Raw genomic sequence first — 21,709 nt, 5'->3', positions numbered from 1 at the left:
AAAATAAAGTCAAACTTCTGCCATTGTTTAACAAGAAAAAGTATTGGTTAGAAGTTGCTACAATTGCATTGGCTGCTATGATAATCGACCATCATAATGATTCTGCTCAATTACCTCAAATGAACCCTATCACATAGTGATAGAATAGGCGTTGTCCACTGTGTTTTCTTCCAATAAAAGCTAAATATGCACCTTTCTCTACATACTGTATCTAGCTACAATAATAATAAGTAGCTAATTTATGGCAGCCATTTTAGCAGCTATGGAGATAGAAATCTGTCACAGGGTCGCAGATTCTTAATAGAAAGAGGAGAGATCTATACGTGACAATTTTTTTTTTAACACCTATACAATGAATCACACAGGAACGGTTATAGAAAAACCATATTATTAAAATACATAGCGGTAATATTATCCATAAAAAAGTGGACCCCCACATAAAATCGGGTCAAAACCTCAATATAATAAAGTGCAAATAGTGCAAAAAGGAGGACTGGTAACTAAATCGCAAGATGAATATGGATGAAGAATATAAGGCATAAACAGAAACCCAGTCCAATAGTAAGGAAATATACAGACCACAGCTATGAGGGGATCCAACCTTCGTCACGTGACCGACCCCGCTGTACTTCATGTACTACTGCTTCTGCTTGCACATGGAGTACAGCGCGCTCGGTCACATGATGAAGAGTCGGATCATCAAAGAAGGCTGTGCAACTAGACATCCAGTTCCCCGGCAGCGCTATAAAAATCCATGAAAATCTCAGGATCACCGCAACAGGGACCTTAATGTATATTAGCGAGTGTACTTCTATACTGCAGTAATGGTCCCTGCATAACCCCTTTAAGACTAAGACTGACTTATGGAACGCCAGTCTTCGTACCACTGGCCCATATTTTTAATACAAGGATATCTCCATATGATGCTTTAAAATATTGGCTGTGGACCGGTTTTAATGCACACAGGTCTTATGTTTTAACCTGAGCCAAACTAATCGGTCTTCTTTGGTCGGAAAATATTTGTGTCACAACAACATACCAGTTAACTATGTCGGGGCATATGAGGTAAGTGTATAAAAAGTATGCATCGTAATAAGACCACGGAGGCAACCAGAGGGTAAGCACGTGGTGTAAATCCTAGCATCATAAATAGGATGGGTAAGTAAGGGCATACGGGTGCTAAATCTTTATGTTTATACTAATGATCCAAACAAAGCTACACGAGGAAAAAAAAAAAATCAATGAAGTGGAAAAAATGATGGCAGGCAATTAAACTTGAGTAAACTCAACACAGAAGGAAGATTTGTACTGTATCCAGGCCAAGAAGCGGCCATGCTTTATTAATTATATAGAGAAGTAACATCTCCACATGCTATGTTACCAGTAGCCCCCATGTTCCACATTCCATGGGAAGACTGCATCCCTGTGTGGCAACCTTAGCTTAAGGTCACAACTCCCGTGTTTCACAGCCATCCATGTTTCCAATTTATTTCCTCTGCTCATTAAACCACTGAAATGTTCTGTCTCGCTTAACAGATGGCTCTTTCAAGTTTTGTTACTATTCCAGAATCTTTAGAAGGACTTCGAATTTGCGGACTTAAAACAGGAAGCTTACTGAAAAAGAAAAAAAAAAATCACAAAGATGTGCACATTGCTGTCTTATGCCAAACAATCTGGAAACCATGGCTGCCTGGAAATAGTTCCATCAAAGTGACAGAAATCATTACACTGGTGTTGCGGCAATAAACAGATTTTCATTTCACATGGTACATTTCTTGTGCTGAAGAAACTGATAAACCAGTAACTTTTTTTTTTTCTCATTTGCTGCAGCTAAAACGAAATTGAATCAATAGTTTCAGATATGGAAATCCCTCGGGCTCATAAGCAATTTTAGAATTTGATATCACAATATTGCGAGGTTGTTGCCTGCAATAAACAGGCAGGCAAGATTTCTACAAGGCAAAAATCTACATGATGAAACTAATAAAAATCTCTCCATTCATCGACAGAACCTGTAAATATCAGATAAAGAGCTGTTCCTGCGGGGAGGCCGGGACTCCTAGCATCATAGATAAATGTGATACTAGGAGTTCGGCTCCCTGAACTGTGGTCTGTCGGGGAAACGAGGCCGACATACGGTCCCATATCTCACGGATCGAACACAGCCGTGTAAGGCTTAATGGAGAACATGCCGAACAATGCCGATTGACTTTGAGCAGTTCATAGATGGAGGTTCCCCACAATACTCCTCTTTTAAAGTCCTTTTCAGTTGGATACAGGCACAATAGACAGCTTTCTAGTGGTAGCTGATCTGGTATAAATTTGAGTCTGTTTTTAGTACAGGACGGTAGTCCTGCGGGAAATCAGTGACTCACAACATCATGGATGAATATGATGCTAGGAGTACCGCTCACTAAACTGGGTTTGGTCCGGGAAATGCGGCTGACATACAATCCGTATCTCACAGACCGAACATGGCTGTGTGAATAACGACTAATGCGGATTGGCTGAGCGGACTCGCGTTGCTCCTCCAAAATGTCCTTTTTAGTTGGATAGAAGCAGAGTATACAGTGATAAAGGTCCTGGGCTGTACACAGACTTTTTGAAGTGCAACCAATTGATTTAAGGTATAAACCTACTGATGCGGTTGACAAGATTGCATGCAATAAAGGGTAACTAAATGTTCAACAAACTTCTGACATGTCAGAAGTTTTGATTGCTGGGGGTCCGAGCACTGAGAGCCCCACCAATCGCTAAAACGAAGTGGCAGTAGCACTCGTGTGAGCGCTCAGCCGCTTAGTTTCTGTTCCGGAAATCAATGTATCCGAGTACGGGCTCAATAGCTCAATAGAAAGTCTATGAGCCCGTACTCTGATAGTTCGGCTTTCCGGAAAAAGCCGAACAGAAACAAAGCGGCTCAGCTTCTTCCTCTTCGTTTTAGAGAATGGTGGGGGTCTCCATCAAAACTTCTGTCCCTATTACATGTCAGAAGTTTGTTGAACATTTAGTTACCCTTTAAAGTTAGAGACAGAGGTAGCAGCCACTGGATGGCCAAACTGAGCCGACATTCGGGTTTACCACAAATCAGTGCTGTTTGTGAACGACTTAACGTTTGCGCATTATGTGCAGGTTAAAGTGCGGTTTACCAGTAAAAATTTCCAAAACAACATTTAAAAACCATGCCAATTTGGGTTCAAATCGTATGCCAGCTCAGTGTACAGCAGCTACATGTGTCCCTACCCTTAAACTGCTCATACGCTTAAGATACCCAATAGCTATTCCACCGGTCTCCCGCATACATACACACTCGGATCGGCCATGACATATACTCAGGTCATGTGCTTCTACACGCTGCAATAAAGATGGCCACCATCCTAGAATGATGACCATTCCTCCCACCTAAGAAAACCCCAACCTCCTCCCAGCCAAGGACACATGTATTTTCAATGGGGAGAGAGGAATAAGCCACTGAAAAACCCCTCTGCCAGCAGCTTAACTTCTGCAGGAACAAAGGATTGAGCATGTTGAAATGCAACATGGCCAATCCTTCTCTACCACCCGACATCTGCCCGGGGATGGGTCAGGCTTTCCCCATACTCAGATAGTCGCCCATTCCACAGAAAACAACGTTAGGTAGATTTTTTTTCTCCAATGTGTATGGGCACCCTTAGACTTAAAAGTAAAAAGAATCATGCAAATCACGATCACTACAATATAACAATATAAGGAAAGCAAAAGTATTAACAAATGTACTCAACATGTTTATGTAGATTGTATTATTTTACTAGTAAACGTGCTGTCAAACGAAAATTTTCTTCAAGTCTTTTTCCCTCAAGGATGTTTTTGTGCCAACCTGAACATTTTTATACACTTACCCTAGTTTTAAATCTAACCTATGAATGAGAATTTGCTGCAAAAAAAATGTTCTAATGCAATATCTTTCAAGTACATTATCAAAATCTATGTGAGTGATGACCGCTTTGGGAAAGGAATGGGAGAGAAGGTGTTGCATCAAATGTGGCACCCGGGTGATCGGTGTTTAGGTAATAGAAGAAAGCGATTTGAATGTCACAGCCCTGAGCTCTCTCCTGCTCCTAGCACAAGTCAGTTTTCTGATCATGTACACACCATGCACTTCCTACCGGAGAGGTTAATGGAAGTTTGTAATCTCGGTTTTATGTAAAATTCTCATAAATGTTTCACAGATAGTATGGCAGCAGTTTGAAATATTTATAGTTTTCCCAAAAAATTTACAATTTAATATGCAACCTGTCCGCTCATCGAGAAAATGCTCCTCACTTACATATGTTCTGCTCATAGTGCCAGAAATCTATCCTCACTTAACCATTACGGAACGTATCAACTAATAATAAAAGATACTGCGAAGAACGCAAGACGTCATGTAAAACACTACATGAAAAAAAGGGGGAAAAAACAACAACATGATTAATACAAACATGACTGAAGTATCAATAGTGAAGTAACAAGGTCTCTCCTGTGTGTCCCACGCACTGTCAGCACTGCTCTAACATAGGCGGTGGCCACACTTGTCGTCACAAGAGCTCAGAGATCCTGAGTGGTCACATCATAAGTCAGACTCTCACTAGGCATTTTACATTTTTACAGGAACTATACAAGCACAGAATTTATCAAAACAAATTATTAGAATCAACGACATTATGTAAACGATTGCATTGTGGGAAAAGAAAAATAATCAACGAAAGTCTACAAAATAGTGAGCTCTAAAGGGAGATTTCAATACAACGTGTTTTTTGGAATAGAACACCTACTACCTACTCAAGTTTACACAACAAAAAAATAAAATAAAAAAATAAATAAAATCCCCCCCAAAAAAAATCACACTAAATAAGTCTTCCCCGGTCTTTTAAGGTAAAGGTTGGGTTAAGGGGAATCGGTCACCAAAATTAAGCCTACCATATGACTCCCAGTGCTTGGTAGGGCACTAAATTTATGTGGACACATGCCTTTGCGTTCCTTCATGGCATCTTTATTGGCGACAAAAAGGAAATTGAATCCGGTATGTAAATTGGCTTTGCAAATGCCACATGGGCAGTCCCAATCGCAGCAAGTGCTGTCACTTTGTGACCCTCCGGAACTCCTCCCCTTTGGAGTTGATTGACGGTTCCAGCGTTGTGCTACTTGCTACACACTATGACAATGCGCAACTCCAAGCATAGCTTGAAGTGAAAACAACTTTTTGTGCCCGTCTGACAACTTGAAACCTCTACTGCCCATATACTTTACATAGCGATCAGAAAACAAATCTCTCCCAACTTCCCTATAAACATCGGAGCGACCTCACATGAGGTTTGTTTCAATGGGGAAAAGTGAATAAGTCACCCCCTATCTCCCGGTGGAACACACTGAAATTCAACATGCTCAATCCTTATATCCTGACACCTGACATGTATTACCAAAATAGCAAAATATTTGTTTGGTCGTCTTTGACAATAGCTCAGCGGACCTGTACTTAAATATATGATGCCTTTAAGGAGAACCGGTCACATAGAAAATGCTGTCCCACCTACGAGCGGCATGTCATAGAACCAGAGGACCTGAAAAGAATGATCTCTAGCTTTGTGGGAAAAGGTTCAGAAAATCATATAATTTAAATTCCCGCTCCCTGTGGGCTTAAGAGTCCATTGGGCAGTCTCACTTAGTGGTTGACAGCTATTTTTGTATGTACACATATGCAGGGAAAGCTATCAACAGTGAGACCGCCCACCGGACTCTTGAGTCTGGAGTTAGCAGGGAATGAAATCAATAAATTACAGGTTACCCTGAATCTTTTACCACACAACTATATATCAATCCGCTCAGCTCCTCCTGCTCTGTAACACAATGCCTGCAGATTAGATAGCTTGCGCAACGAGATAGGCTGACGTTAACTAGATCAGCAAAAAGCAATAATATGATCTTTTTCAGCAGTTCTGACTGGCCAAGAGGGTTTAGGATCACTCATTTACATACAGCATGCAGAATGATTTAAAACACACCAAATTACGGGATTGGGGAAGTTTACGGAGTGCATATGCAGCAACGAGCTTTTTATAGAAGTTAAATAGAAGTTACCTAGTATTAGAGATTCTGATGAAAGACACCCTTTAATAAAGTACAGCCTGGACTGCGCTCAGTACTCCGCTGTAGCAAATAAACCTGGTTCCAAGTACGTGGTAATATCACTCATGCTCAAAATGTATTAAATTAATCTAGTACCAGGGAGGACACATTAACGTTCCTCAATGAATATTCTCTACATGCTCAATATTTGTAAACACTAAGCAAACCAGATTTGTTCATATCGTTTTATGAGATTTGTTATTTTGTATGGTTTATTTCTAAAATACGAAAACTTCTTACTAGGATCTGAAAGTTTTGGCCTACTTGAATGGCAATGAATGAAATGCTTGAAACTCCTAAAACAGGAATTTATCAACACAAAAAACACAACCTTTAACTCATTTGACTTTTTTCCCTTCTTTGAGCAGCAGAAGCACATGGTTTACAAATTGTTATCTGGTTATTAAAGAAACCAAGACAACTGCTTAGAGTGGTCACTCCAACTCCGAAAAGTTGGGGCAACTGAATATTTTGTTTGAAGCGCCCACAGCTGAAATAACCTATGAATGAGATGCGTAAACCAAATGAAATAGACTGTAGTTGTAACTTACAAAGTCGAAATCTCCATCAGGGGGAACCTTCCAGTTGTCGGGGAATACATTCTTGGATATGTGGTACTGGTCATGGACATTCTGGTTGTGGTTCTCGTGGGGCTTATTTTTAGAGTCTTGCTTATCAAAGTAATCCATGAAGGAAGGTCGTGGTGCTTGGGGTGATGTTGCATTTCCTAGTTATATAAAAGAAAAAGAAAATAATGGATTGTCGCATGATAAAGACGAACAATAAACAGACAGCAATAAAACGTTTCAAATATTTAGCGCATTACTCATGAAATTAGGCTAATGGATAACGAATACTTCTCTGCCAACAACAGACTCGCTGTATCCTCACTTCCACTGGCAGAGAAAAACAATAAATATTACACTAATAAAATAAAAGCAAACTCAAGTCTACACTACAAGACACAACATTCATGCAACCTGCTCATACAAGATAAATAAACTAACATTAATGGTTTATTTCTATTAAAAAGGTCCACCTTCCAAATCTTTTTTTTTTTATTATTACTCTAAAGCTTCTAAATGGAAAAAAAAAAAAAAAAAAAGCGGAAATTTGCAAATAGTATTCATTACAAATTTCATATCATTAGCAGCAAGAAGGGGACAGATGGACAGGAGAATGACTGCTGGATCAGACTACACAGGGTTTGTTTGCGGTCGGTTACCATGGAGAGACAGATCTGCATAAAAGCTGTAGATACAAATACAAACCTATAGCAAAGTGGTTTCATTTCTCATTGTTAATGCAGTGAGATTTAAAAAAAGAAAAAAAAAAAGTTGCAAAAGTGGACGTAGCCTATATGCTCCACCACCAGACAATATTTTACAGTCTACATATAAAATGTATCTACTTGAGAAAGTCCATAGCTACATTCAGCTATGAAGAGCTAAAATCTTCTGGCATTGCGTACTGACTTAGTCCACCCAGAGGTTTGCCTCTGGTGATTTGCTTTCTGGGAGGGATCACTGTAAAGGGTATGCTCACACAGGGCATATATGATGCGTAACAGGTACACAGCGTACCTGCCCTGGATCCTGCAGGGAATTCAGACCAAAAAACGGCACCAAATTGTATTGCAGTTTTTCAGGCGGAAAACAGGAGTTAAAAAAAAAAAAAAAGGATCCTGTCCATCTTATTATCCCATATGGCCGCTACTGATATCTGGGTAAGTATATACTGTTTCAGAGTTTTCCACAGGTTTTTTACGCAGCGTTTGGATCAAATTTCATCCACTCTGCTGCTACTATAATTCGCAATGAAAATTGAAGAAAATCTGTAGTATTTACGCTACTTGTGAACCCGGCCTAAGGGATCAGTTGACTGTGTCAAATAGCAACCAGCACCATTCTGAATGTAGCTCTGGGATAGAATACAGGCTGTCAGGCTACATTCGCCCGTGAATCAGGTCTGTGTGTGTTGCATTATGCATCAGTGTGGTTTGCGAGTGGCATGCGTTATTCACGCACTCGCAAAGCGCATCTTTGTTTTTTTTTATTATTTTCAATTGAATTGATGCGCAAATCACGCATGGCACACGGATGTGAATCCATGTGCAGTGCGTGGTTTTCACGCACCCGTTGACTTAAATGGGCACGTAGGTGCGTAAAAACGCACCAACATAGAACGTGCAGTGAGTTTCATATGTGAACGGCCCCAGTGAAATCAATGGGTCCGTATGCTGCGCAAGATTTCCATGCACAGCACACGGACGTTATTCACGTTCGTGTGAATCGGCCCTTACTCCGGAGCAGTACAAGAGAAATAATAAAATGTATTTATTAAATTACGCAGCGCAGATTAAAGTAACTCTACAGGCAAAACCAATAGACCATGTTATGCCTAGTGCAGGGCCTGAAAGGTGCAGGTGTAAAGCCCAGGGCATTTCTCTTTGGTGTTCTTTAAGTCCCTGTGTCATGCGCTGTCCAATCAGGGCCTGCACTAAGAATAACACAGTATTTATTTTGCCCAGGGAGTTCTATTAATTATATCAACTCTATAATGATATTCAACGAGGAAATAACATTTAAGGTCTTATCTCAATAATATGGCTTCATACGGAAGCCTTAGATTTAGTGCCAAAAATGGTCTGAGTGCTGTGCTCTTGGGGCAGTCCTGGGAAAAGTGCTCTTCTCTCTTTATTCCAACTACACATGTGAATAAAGATCTTCAAGCTCGACTAATGTAAATGAGTGCCCTCAAAAAACCTTACAAACGCAAATTCAACACTTTCCATCTAAAGTTAACTTGTCTCCAGAGAAAGACGAGTACAAGACATGTCAAGACAAGCAAAGTAAAGCGAAGAGACTCCAGTGGAGAAAGTTTCCAGCTTAGGCAACTCCATAAATCGTTCCTTCAGAAATTATAATTGGCATATCAAAATAATTATCAATGTTTCATGAAAATGGACTGTACACATTACAGCTTAATAGAATTCTTAAGAAAAATCTTATATACTTAAAGAATATCTGCTTTGATAAGCCACAGACCTATCAGAAGGTTGAAGATGGGCTTACATAGAATGTCTACAACACCGTATTCTTTTGCAAGCCTCATTTGCATAACTACAAAAATGGTCATAACTTGGCCAAAAATGCTCGTTTTTTAAAAATAAAAACGTTACTGTAATCTACATTGCAGCGCCGATCTGCTGCAATAGCAGATAGGGGTTGCAAAATCTGGTGACAGAGCCTCTTTAAAGAGGAGCGCGAATCACAGCCGAAATCCCTTTGTTTTAGGGATGATCGTTTCCGTATCCAAACTCCCACCGATCAAAACTTCTGATAGGTCGTAACCCTTTAAGGAGTCCTCAGCAGATAAGACACATGTAAAAGTAAATACTTGCCATAGACGTTTGGATCATTGCTTAGCAAATAGAGCAGCAAAAAAAAAAAAAAAAGTCTGAAACACTCCTTAATGAGTAATTACAATTGCATTATAGAACATGGTGGGGAAGAGTTTCTTATTTTAAAGTGAAGCCCAAAGCAAATTTTCAAAAGTCGTAAAACAGACCTAATAGGACCAAATTAAATACAAAGGATTTTATGTCTTTCACTCTGGTCCCCCCAAATGCAAGTTTCTAAGGTGGTCTGTACACTACAGGTCCTTGACATCATATCCACTAGTTGCTGCATGTTACTGGGCTGTACAGGAAAAGCTGCGAAAACAACGCCACCTTCTCGGACATCACTCAGTGATCTTCAGCTATTGGCTGAAGCTGCACCTCACAGACTTCCTTCCCTGCCCACCCTCTGCACAGAATACTGGTAATACTGAGAGCTTTCTGTTCTATTTTAGCGGGTTTTCTCTTGCTTTATGGCTGAAATGCAGGAGCCTACCTGGAACAAGCATACTTGCAATACTGTTTTATGCCATACATGAATATACACTATTTGTTTAAATAGTTATAAAAATAAAATTTTTTAAAAACCACAGTTAAGTTCAACCTATTATTCCACAGCACTGGTTCAAGAGGAAGGTAAAAAAAAACTTCCTAAATTACTTCCCAAATCCAATAAGGCAATCAGAATTTCAGCTATCTAGTACTTGTAATAAAGTAAGCTCATAACGAAGGGGTTTCTTTGAAGAGCCACACAACAGGGGGTCACGAGCCACTATTTGGAGACCACCAGTGGATGCTCCTTGTCATGGTTTTAGGCCGGAGTATAAAAAGATAATTAGACAGATCTCTGTACTGTCCATTAACTTGTTTTTCTATATAATGATTAGACATTATTTCCCCAAACGAAATAAGCACAAATTGTATAATCTTAGAATTGCAATCCATTCTCTCTCAATGGGGTATTCGCATCTTAAATATTAATGATATATTTAAAGGATATGCTAAAAATGCCTGATAGATGTTGGTCCCTCTTCTAGCAGATCAACAGGAGTCTAATGACTTATTTACAGCTGCCACAGTCTCCCTAGGGTAGAATGGAGGTAGTTACGCTTCTGAACAGCCCTCAATTGAAGTCTATAGGAGTTACTAAAAAAAGTCAAGTGCCACAATTGAACTTTAGGGAGGCTGTGGTGGCCACGAGTCAGCAAACTTGGGTCCCAATAGGCGAGGGTCACAAAGTCCCTGCATATCCTGTGGATGTGCGAAAAACATTTAAAGTGCTATTTCCAACACTTAGGCCAGGATTAGACACACAGTTTTGATGCCATTTTTGGCTAAGTTTTTTTTTTTTTTTTTAACCCAAACACAGAAGTGGACACAAAAGAAAGGATAGATGCGGGTCCAAGCTCTGTGACCCACACCTATACAGAGAACAGGGTTTACCGGACCACGGTTTTGACTGGGGAGGTGGCCGCTGGCTTCCAGTTGCCAGAGCTGGGACCCGCATCTATCAAACATTTATGGCATATCCCGTGAAAATGCCATTAATGCCGGAGTTGGGAATAACCCTTTAAAATAGGAATACCCATTTAATTACTTATATCGCCTGCCTCGTACCCACTTCTGGGTTGGGAAAGTAGTGAAAGCTTATAACAACCGGCACTGATGTTACCATATTCTCCGCACGACACTGAAGAATAGGTTGAATACATTAACAAGCCTCAGCTCCATACTAAGAAATCGATACACTCCGTATATTTTGCACCGAGAGTAAAATGACAACACCATTAAACATCCAAGTGATAAGCGCAGAAAGCAGCACTGATTACAGGGACTGATTTATTCTTCACTTGAGTAGAAGTGTTAATCCCATTTTCATATGCCTCCCATGTGAGAAAATAGTTTAGGATTGTTTTCCACGATTCAATTCTTCTGAGTGATCTGATATTGGAACGTGTATAATTCTCCTTTCCAAAATCTTTTTAGCACGTAGGTTGGAGGGGATTAACACTGTATATTAAAACACAGATGCGGAACAACTTATTATTCCTGGAGCAAACAAAGAATTTAAAGCTTCAAGAGCAGAGACCCCCAAGTGTATGGGAAAACAATTAATATTAATATAGCACATTCATAATTTACATCTACCCAAGAGCTGGAGGAAAAGAGCAGCTAAAGCAGAATGAATTAAATATCAGCCTTTTAAATGTAACGCTATACAGAAAGAGTGATGCAAAACATAATACAATCCCGTGGAGGTCACTTAAATGATGCATGTTATTAGTTTATAGTCAAAGTCAATATTCACAACTTTTAGACACCCGGATGATGGTTAAGCCTGAAGTACGTAGCTATTGGCACCCGCCTGCGGGGATATATATGAACTGGCGTGTATGTATAGTGTGCAAAGGCTCAATTAGGATTCAGCCATCATTGTCAGCGCATAAGGATGTCATGCTTTTGCCTGGAGGATGTGCTGATGGGAAATGCTCAAGCAGTAGGATTCACTGTACGTGGGCGGCAAAAGGGAACTAGCGCTGAGTTTTGTACGATGATTAAATGCGGACGTACTGCAGCACAACGAGTGTCTAGTTTTTATATAGAACAGATGGTCAGCCAACGAGGATCTGTTCCGTAACAACTTTGTTAGGAGCGCTTATGACACATGCCATTATGTGTGTATAAAGAGAGGATCGCTGGTTAAAAATAAAAACAATGCAAGACAATGGGTAAAAAGGTGCCACGTTGCTTATAATGGGGAGAAAACCTAGAATAGCTGGTTTTATAAATTAGAATCACACGTTTTACTATCCTCACACAGGGTAAATCCAGAACGCCACGTACGTACAATCATGTAGGGACTTTGTAGGGTCAGGAGGGGATTGTTCATTTACACGCAGCAGTCTGTATGTCTGCAAACAGGATATGGTACGTAACCCCCATGACTAGAGCGGTCCGTACTGGAGAATGCTAATAATCCCCCTATACATCTTTCTCATATCGGCGTTTCTAAACTCCATTCCTCGAGCAACCTTCTCAGGTGGTTTTCAGGATTTGCTTAGTACTGACAGGTTATTGAATAATTGTAAGTGTATCAGGAATTGTCACAGTTCTCTTTCAGATTTTCTCAAATTGTGGACTATTGGAGGTACTTTAGGACTGGACTTGAGAAACACTGTCCTAGGTCATCACTAAAGTATTGAATATTAATACTGAATATATTAGCAGAGTAGAGGGTGGCCAGTGATCTGTTAAAGTGGGTCCTGGCCCCAGAAAGTTTGGGGAGCACTGCTCTATACAAACCCAGGATTTCAGTGCTCGGCGGTTTCTAATAAATCCCATAGAGATTGTATGGAGCAGCAGCACGCCTGGTCCACCACCACTGTATACAAATTCTTCCCTGCAATCATGTGGGTGCAAAATGGGGATTAGGGACCTTCATACTAGTGACATTGAGCGTTCTAGCGATCAAACATTATCCAACTTCTGTCATCCACAGATATGAGATCACTGAAGGCTGAACAATTCTTTGACTGACCGCCATCTCCCCTACTTTACTCCAGCGGCTGCTAAACATTTCTAGTGCTGCTTATTGTAAGGGAACTAATAACATTGGATAGATATAAATTCAACCTGTCCAATCCTGTGTCTTGATGGAGGAGGTTAGCGATGGTCTGCTCGTCACCATACACATCTGAAGAGGCTATCTGGGACCGGATGAAATAAAAATAAACACTGTCCTAAGCTGCAGGTTGTTTTTTTTTCGCAATATAAGACATCACAGTGTGTAAAACCAAATTTAGTTACAGTCTGAAGATCATTATTATTTATCTTCTGTTTACGTCCAAGCTCTGCACAGACTGGATTGGCGAAGATAAGCACTCTGAATGACAGGGATGCATTCTACACTAGGTATACTGACAACTGTGGGGTTATCTATATGGCACATACCGCCAACATATGTCATACTAGTAAGTTAACCCTTTCAGACTAATTTTCGTTTTTATGCTTTTGTTTTTTCCTCCCCGCCTTCAAAAGGCCATAACCTTTTTATTTTATCGTTGAGGGCTTAATTTTTACGGGACAAGTTGTACTTTCTGATGGTACCATTTATTATTATGTGTGGTGTACTGGGAAGCTGGAAAAAAAATTCAGAATGGGGTGGACAACAGAGTCCGCTGCATGAAACTCACTGCATGTTCTATATTGGTCAGTTTTCACGGTGCGTGAACACCACACACGGATGCACAACCATGCGCGGCGCGTGATTTGCGCATCAATTTGTTTTAAAAAGAAAAGATGTGCCTTGCATGAAAAACGCATGCCACTCGCAAAGAATGCGGATACATAACGCAACACACACACGGACCAGATTTACGTGCATTTTTTACACGCGTGAATCTGATAAACTCGTGTGAATGTAGCCTTACTGCTGCGAGCAGTCCTTTTAAAAACGTACCAAAGAGACGACTGCGCTCTAGACTGACTGACGCATTAGCAACATCATCAATACCGGCTAACATCACAGACCTCACCAAAGAGAAGCAGTTCCAGCCATCACATTAGGGGTGAGTTAATTAAATGTTTGGCCAAGTATAGCAGGCTCATTTTTAAGTTGATCATTTTGTATGGCCCGTGAATGATGTTATAAATATACAAACGGCCCTCGGCAGTAAAAAGGTTCCCCACCCCTGCACTAGTTGCACGCATGTTGTGTATTTGGAAGCCCAGGTATTAGATCTAAATTTGCAGCTTGCAACACTTAGGAACATTGCAAACCTGGAGAAGAGTTTAGAGCTCACTGAGAAAAAAAAAACACTGGCTAGGGCCAGTGTGATGGAGGTGGGTAGAGGGGGCAAGCTCAGGATCTGGAGATTAGTAGTTGGTTAACATTTAGAGGAAGGGGTAGGGGAAAAAGTGCCATGGAGGCTAGTCCTGAACTGGCACAACCTAGTAAATATGCCTGTTTGGCTGATATTAGGGATGCAAGTCCAGTGCCAATATCACTACAGCATGGCGTTGTTCCTAGCAACCGCAACAGGCACTGCTGTAAGAAGGATGGCAGAGGAGTGCAACAAAGGTCAGACAGATGCTGGTGGTAGGGGATTCTATTATTAGGTGGACAGAAAGGGTCGTCTGTCGACGCGACCGTGAATGACGAACAGTGTGTTGTCTGCCGGGTACTCGAGTTCGGTACATTGCGGAAGAAAATACATATTGCTGGGTGGGGCTGGTGGAAGACCCGGCAGTCATGGTACACATCGGTACCAATGACAGTCAGTCGGAGATGGAAGGTCCGTAAAAAATTTTTAGGGAATAGGAGAAAAGCTACAGTCCAGGACCTCCAAGGTAGTGTTTTGAGAAATACTACCAGTGCCACGAGCGTCACTAGAAAGACAGCGGGGGTTTAGGGAGTTAAATAAGTGGCTTAGAAATTGGTGCAGGAAGGAACTGTTTGGGTTCATGGAGAACTGGGCTGACTTCTCTGTCGGCTACAGGCTCTATGGTAGGGACAGGCTGCATCTAAATTGGCAGGGTGCAGCTGTGCTGGGGGAAATAATGGTTAGACGGCTGGAGGAGCTTTTAAACTAGGAACTGGGGGAGGGAGGGTGGGATTAGAGAACATGGGGAGTGGGATACAGAAGGGGTTCATGGGGATTTAGTGGGGGCTGGGGATAGCAAGCCAAGTAGGGAGGGGACCAAGACTAAATACGAAAAAACTAATCTGCCAGGGCACAATGAACCCTATTTCCCAACTACTAATAGAGAAAACTCAATAGAAAGTAAAATATAACCTTTAATGATATAAGTTAAAAATGTCCAAACAGAAGACACACAACATATAGGGAGTTAAAATATACTGAGTCGGCTGGCACACAGTCTGAGGTATGGGTTGCTATAACGTGGATGAGTATCTCACATGAAGGAATGTGACTGCCACGGTCAGCAGCTACAGACTGCTGTGCCGTCCGCTGTGTCACAATTATTAGGTATGAGTGCTAGCCAGACAGTTATGTTTAAATGGAAGGTGTCATGAATTTTTTTTATTTTTTTTATCATATTGCTTTTAATATGATATGAATATAAATTTTATTTGTGTTCTCGTGTTCTACTTTTTACTGTGTTCTTGCTTTTACTTCTCTATGGGGCTGCCATTTTTTTTTTCCATTTCTCTATGTGTCGATTAACGACACATACAGAGATGGAATACGGCACATACAACCCCATAGAGAATGCGAACGTGAGCCGTTCCCGTCTGTGTGGGAACGGCGCATGCGCCGCTCCCACACAGACCAAATCTAAGCTCGTTCGCAGAGCTTAATCCAGCGCCATTTTCATGTGGACCGGAAGCCGCTGACGGACAGTCAGATTACGACTTCCGGCCATATGTTCAGGCGCAAGGAATAGGAGCATAGACCAGCGGAGGCAGGAGCAGGTAATTTATGTTCGCGTATGTGATGTGTGTATTATGTTCGTGTTATACTGTCTGCTGAGCCCTGTATCTAATCCTCCTAGACTGTGCAGTCGCTCAGAAAATGGCGGCACACAGTGTAGAAGGTTTGAAGATTCAAACTCTTCCTTCTCCTGGCACTAGCCAGAAGAAGGGAGGGGGGGATTGTGTGAGGACACTAGAGAGAGAGTGTCCACCCCAAATTAGCAGCATAAATCAATGAGGTTGCTTTACCACATTGACCATGCTGCAATTTTGGGAACTGCTCCCTCTAGTACCCAGCACATGGAAATGTTATAAATTAGAATCTAATTTATAATATTTCCTGACTTGTGAAAAAATTAAAACAATGTGTAATCACTTAAATAATAATTGTTTAACTGAAAAAAAATATATATATATTCTAGCGACACATTCCCTTTAAAATTACAATAGCCCACCCCTGATCAGGGGATCAAATGGGGCTAGTGAACGCACCTTCAATTTCCACTTCCTTTGAAATCTCGGGCGTGCATCCCGAAAAGGGTCCGCCTATGTAGCGGCCAATAAGATCTCATAGTGAGAGAAGAGCCTCCATGCAAAGAGATTGGCATGCTGAGTAGTCAATTGAGAAGGTCAGCAAGTGTTCCAATCAGTGTGCATACTGTGCGCATGCGCATCGCGTCAGAACATGGTAACAGCCGATCTCGTGAATGTCTCCAGAGTGTGCGCATGTCCGGGCACTTAGAAATTGTAGTGCCTGAATTTATCAACAGAACTGTCAAATAGGTGATGTGTATATAGGAAATGGGATTTAATTCCCAACTAAAAAAGAATACACTAAAGCTATTTAGAACGATTGAAGGACGGCTGATGTTGTACCAATATTTAAGACGGGTAAGAAGGTGGAACCGAGTAACTACCATCCAGTAAGTTTGACATCTGTGGTATGCAAAATATTTGAGGGTATTCTAAGAGATAAACTGCAAAAGTATATAGCGGAGAAAAGTCTAATAACTGATCACCAGCATGGATTCATGAAAAACACGTCATATGCTCAGTTACTTTTTTTTTCTTTCTTTATTCTTTATAATTTTATTAAGTTATATAATGTGAAGATTGTAAACGAATTTGTCAATTATAAAAAAATACATACATATTTTAAGCAGACAAAGATGTCCTCTCCCTACTCCATATATATCATATAAAACAGCATAGACAGCCAAGAAACATGAGAAAAACAAAAAGGAAAGAAAGAAAAAGGAAAAAAAAAAGACAACGATACCTCATTCTATGTCCTTCCTCAGTAGAGGAAAAGATTTTAAAGTATCAACATTCATTTGAGATTGGATCTATAGATCATTAGGCTAGCAAGCCCATCTCTCCATCAGCGACTTCACTTGGATAACCCCATGTTCCTGCATATACTTCTCAAAGATAATATAGATTTACTCTCTCTCTCATTCCGTTCAATTGCGGGGGGGATCTTTGCTTTTCCACTTAGAATATGCATAGCTGCCAGAGTGGAAATAGTATCTGCTAACTACCCATCTACATCTGACTGTGACTGCCTCAAATGAAAGATGAAGCAGTGCCAGTACTGGCGTTAGTTTGACAGAAACCTTACAAATATCTACTATTAGATCAAATATTCCTCGCCAATATTCATAGATTTGAGGGCATTCCCACCAGATATATAATAGACTGCCCTTATTTTGGCAATCCCTCCAGCATAATTTCGAATGGTTTGGGAACACTTTGGCTATTCTCGATGGAGACAGATACCATCTTAATTGCAATTTCCATAGTGATTCTAAATGGCTTATGCAATAGATGTTGCTGGCTGACCATCGCATTGCTTGATTCCACGCTTGGGGTGGAAAAGATTTCCCAATATCTCGCTCCCGCGCCACCATATATCCAATTTTCAATGGATGGATAGTAGTCAATAATTCAGAGTACAAAATTGCTATTCCTCCCTTCACCTTTTTTATATCATGTAGAAATAAGCCAAAATAATGTAATTTTGGAGACATATTACATATTTGGGAGATAACGTTATGCACTCTAAGATAGTAATTTAATCGAATATATGCGCAAAAATTTATATCTGATTATTAAAATTACATTTTAAAGATAAATGGGGAAAGATGTTACTTTTAAATCTGTAATAAGATTTTCAAGTGTTTTTATTGCCAATAGTTGCCACTCCGCGATATCTAAATCCAGGATTAAAAATGTGCAGTGGTCTAGCTGAAAATCCGTTAGAACCAGTGAAATGCCATTATTCAATATAACATTTATTCCAAGCAAGCAATGTCGCTTTTGTAGACTCTAGCAGGGGCTTTTTATTAAAAATTTCTATTAAATTCAAAAGATGACGTATAAATAGTCCCTTCAATGTTTTAAAACCACAAAATACAGACTTCAAGTTAGGGCCTGTTCACATCACCGTTCGCTTTCCGTTCCAGGGTTCCGTCGGGGGTTTCAGTCGGGTGAACCCTGCAACGGAAAGTGAAACTACAGCTTCCGTTTCAGTCACCATTGATATCAATGGTGACGGAAACATCGCTAATGGTTTCCGATCGTCACCATTTCGGCAGGTTTCAGTTTTAACGACGGAATCAATAGCGCAGTCGACTCCGCTATTGATTCCGTAGTTAAAACTAAAACCTGACGAAATGGTGACGAACGGAAACCATTAGCGATGTTTCCTTCACCATTGATATCAATAGTGACGGAAACGGAAGCTGTGGCTTCAGTTTCACTTTCCGTTGTGGGGTTCACCCGACGGAAACCTCCGACGGAACCCCAAAACGGAAAGCGAACGGTTATGTGAACAGGCCCTAAACCCACTTTTTTTTTTTTTTTACCACGCTCCAAAATGCTTTTACCAGTTCTACTAGTACTGCCCAGTAATATTATCTTATGTCAGGAACATCCATACCTCCTCTTAGCGGTATATGAAAAGTTATTTTATTTATTCCTGCTTTCTTCCTCGCTCAGATATATTGGAAAGTACATTTTTGTAGCTCGTTCAGTACTGCATTTGGGAATTGTAATGGTATACATCTAAAAGTATAAAGAATTAAAGGGAGAATTTTCATTCTTGCTATATTCTAGTGATCCAAGAGAATAGGCTATTGTCTACTTTTTTCAGCTCTGATTTTACCAGGGTGATTAGACTAGTACTATTGTACTTCATTAGTTCAGCGGAACGTGATATTCGTATACCTATATATGGGAAGCCACCCGGATCCCATATAAAAAAAGAACTCGGATTTCAAGACATTTTATCCGTAGGGTTAATTTAAAAAATACGGCATTTACTTTCATTTTGTATGTAGACACCGCCGGACGCCTATTAAATTACTTCTCTGAGACCTCGTAGAGACGTTATGGGATCTATGCACGAGATAACTATATCATCCGCGTAGAGGCCGATGCGAAAGTCGTCAGAGCCACATTTGATTACCGATATATCCTTGCTTGATCTAATTGCCTGAGCCAGGGGTTCTATCATCAAATTAAAAACTTAAGAAAGATAGATGACATCCCTGACGAGTACCATTCGATATATTAAAAGGGATCAAACAGGTTTCCTGCACAAAACACCCCTGCAGTGGGGAACCTATACAGAAACAATACAGCCTGAAGAAACGAGTCAGTTATGCCAAACCGCCGCATGGTATCCTCCAGGAACCCCCAAGTGTACCCTGTCAAACGCCTTTTCCGTGTCTAATGACAGGAAAGCACTGGGGGACTCCTGAGGCACCCGCTAACTGGACCAAATCAATCACCCGTCTTTTGGCGTCTTGCTAGAACCGATGCAAAAATTTTAAGGTCCACAATTAAACCATGATATTGGGCGGTAATTTTCTGGAAACAGCATATCTTTCCCTTCTTTCTGAATTGTAACAATTCTAGCTTCCAACATTTCTTTTGGAGGGATAACACCCCCTGCCTCTCCTGACGGAAATGAGTAAAAAGATTAGTAAGATGTGGTAACAAAATAGAAACAAATTCTTTATAATATTCACTTATATAACCGTCTGGTCCAGGTGATTTAGCATTCTTAAGTAGTTTAATTGCCCTTTCCACTTCCTGTGACGTTATCGCTTGATTTAAGTCCCCTTGTTGTCTCTTTACCAAAACTTGAGGAGTTTTAAACTTCTAGAAAAATTGTCAATACACACAGAAGACGACACTCAACGTCGCTATTAGTATGAAGGTTCTATAAGTTAAAATAGAAGTCTCTAAAGATACCTACTATTTTTTCAGGGTTGTACGTTATCTGCCCATTACTTTCAGATAATTTCTCAATGGTCCTTGATAACTTTTTCTGTTTAATCCGATTAGGCTTCGTTCACATCTGCGCCAAGGTCCCGTTCCCGCGTTCCGTCGGAGATTTCCATCGGAACGGGACCCTGACTGACACAAACGGAAACCAAAAGGTTTCTGTTTCCATCACCATTGATTTCAATGGTGACGGAATGAATAGCGTTGTCGACTAATAAATAACCCAATAAATGTAATCGTGAGGTAAGTTCTTCTCTCTCTCCATTCTCTTTGATCGTGCTTGGAATTGGAGACACATACCTCTTATTACAGCTTTCTTTGCACACCATAGTACAACAGGCGAAATAGTTTCCGATACATTATTCAGAAAATATCCCCGTATTGATTTCTTTAGTTCTTCTTTATATCTATTTAATGTTTGAAAATTAATTTTCCACATGAACAGCCTTATGACAGGAAAGATTTTTTTCAACCGAAATCTGAATGGGAGCATGATCTGACCATGTAAATCGGAAGAATTTCAACCTTATTTATTAATTGCACTAGTTGTTTATCTACCAAAAATAAATAAATACGGGAATTAGAGACGTGTACATTTGAAAATAAAAAAAAGAATAGTCACGCTCTGGACCATGTTTATATCTCCACACATCATGGAGATCGTTGTCCACTAAAATATTCCTAATGGACACCCTTTTTCATCGATGTCCGGGTTCACCACGCAGTTAAAATCTCTGCCAATAATATAACCCAATGCCATTTTTCTAACTTTGGTCAACAGATTATCAATGAATCTGTATTGTCCCTTGTTGGGCGCATATATATTCACGAAGGTGAAACCGCGACCCTGAAGAATATATTGTAATATATATATCTGCCAAATTGATCTAGTTCCACTTCTCTATCTGGGGATTCAGAGATGCACCAAGAGCAATTAGCACCCCAGATTTATTTCTGTTAGATGTTGCATGACAAATCTGGGGAAACTTGCTATTGGCGAATCTCCCAACATCTCCAGCTAACAGATGTGTTTCCTGGAGGACCGCTTTCTCACATTTCGATTTATTATCAATATCTCAAGGCTAGAAAGTTTCTGTGGAGAGTTTAGGTCCTTCACATTTAAAGAATATATATCTAAGATCATTGTTTAATCCACCCATTGCTCCAATAAATCGGCCTAAATTTGCATACTTGCTCAATTAAAGAGGCCTTTAAAAAGAAAAAAAAAAAAAAGCGAAGGAGAGAACAAAACAAAAAAATTATTACGATTATGACAAAGATTAGGACTAGGTATGCCCGAGATAGTATTCGGGCGAATTGTGCAGGAATTTCATCAGGACCAATATTCAGACGAAAACCCGAGCTCGCTGGATGTAACCTGGGCGGAAAGAGGACAGCAGGGAATAGGTATACTGTTTTACAAACGCTACATAAAACAT

The 21,709-nt window shown here is 40.4% G+C and overlaps 1 protein-coding gene across 3 annotated transcripts in view; it reads right to left on the bottom strand.

Moving 5' to 3' along the window:
• STK3 (serine/threonine kinase 3) overlaps positions 1-21,709 on the bottom strand; it is a 259,258-nt gene that overhangs the window by 68,670 nt on the left and 168,879 nt on the right. For 2 of the 3 annotated variants that reach the window (XR_012847610.1, XM_075825955.1), the window contains exon 10: positions 6,693-6,868. Coding sequence is in view for 2 of the 3 variants with exons in the window: in XM_075825955.1 (XP_075682070.1) it covers positions 6,693-6,868 (176 nt within the window). In the remaining variant the exon portion in view is untranslated. Of the gene's footprint in view, positions 1-1,346; positions 1,615-6,692; positions 6,869-21,709 lie in introns of those variants that run through there. The other variant, XM_075825956.1, reaches the window with a different exon arrangement.

Source organism: Rhinoderma darwinii, chromosome 5 (assembly GCF_050947455.1).
Source record: "Rhinoderma darwinii isolate aRhiDar2 chromosome 5, aRhiDar2.hap1, whole genome shotgun sequence".
Taxonomy (NCBI): domain Eukaryota; kingdom Metazoa; phylum Chordata; class Amphibia; order Anura; family Rhinodermatidae; genus Rhinoderma; species Rhinoderma darwinii.
This window is presented reverse-complemented; position numbering and strand designations above follow the sequence as displayed.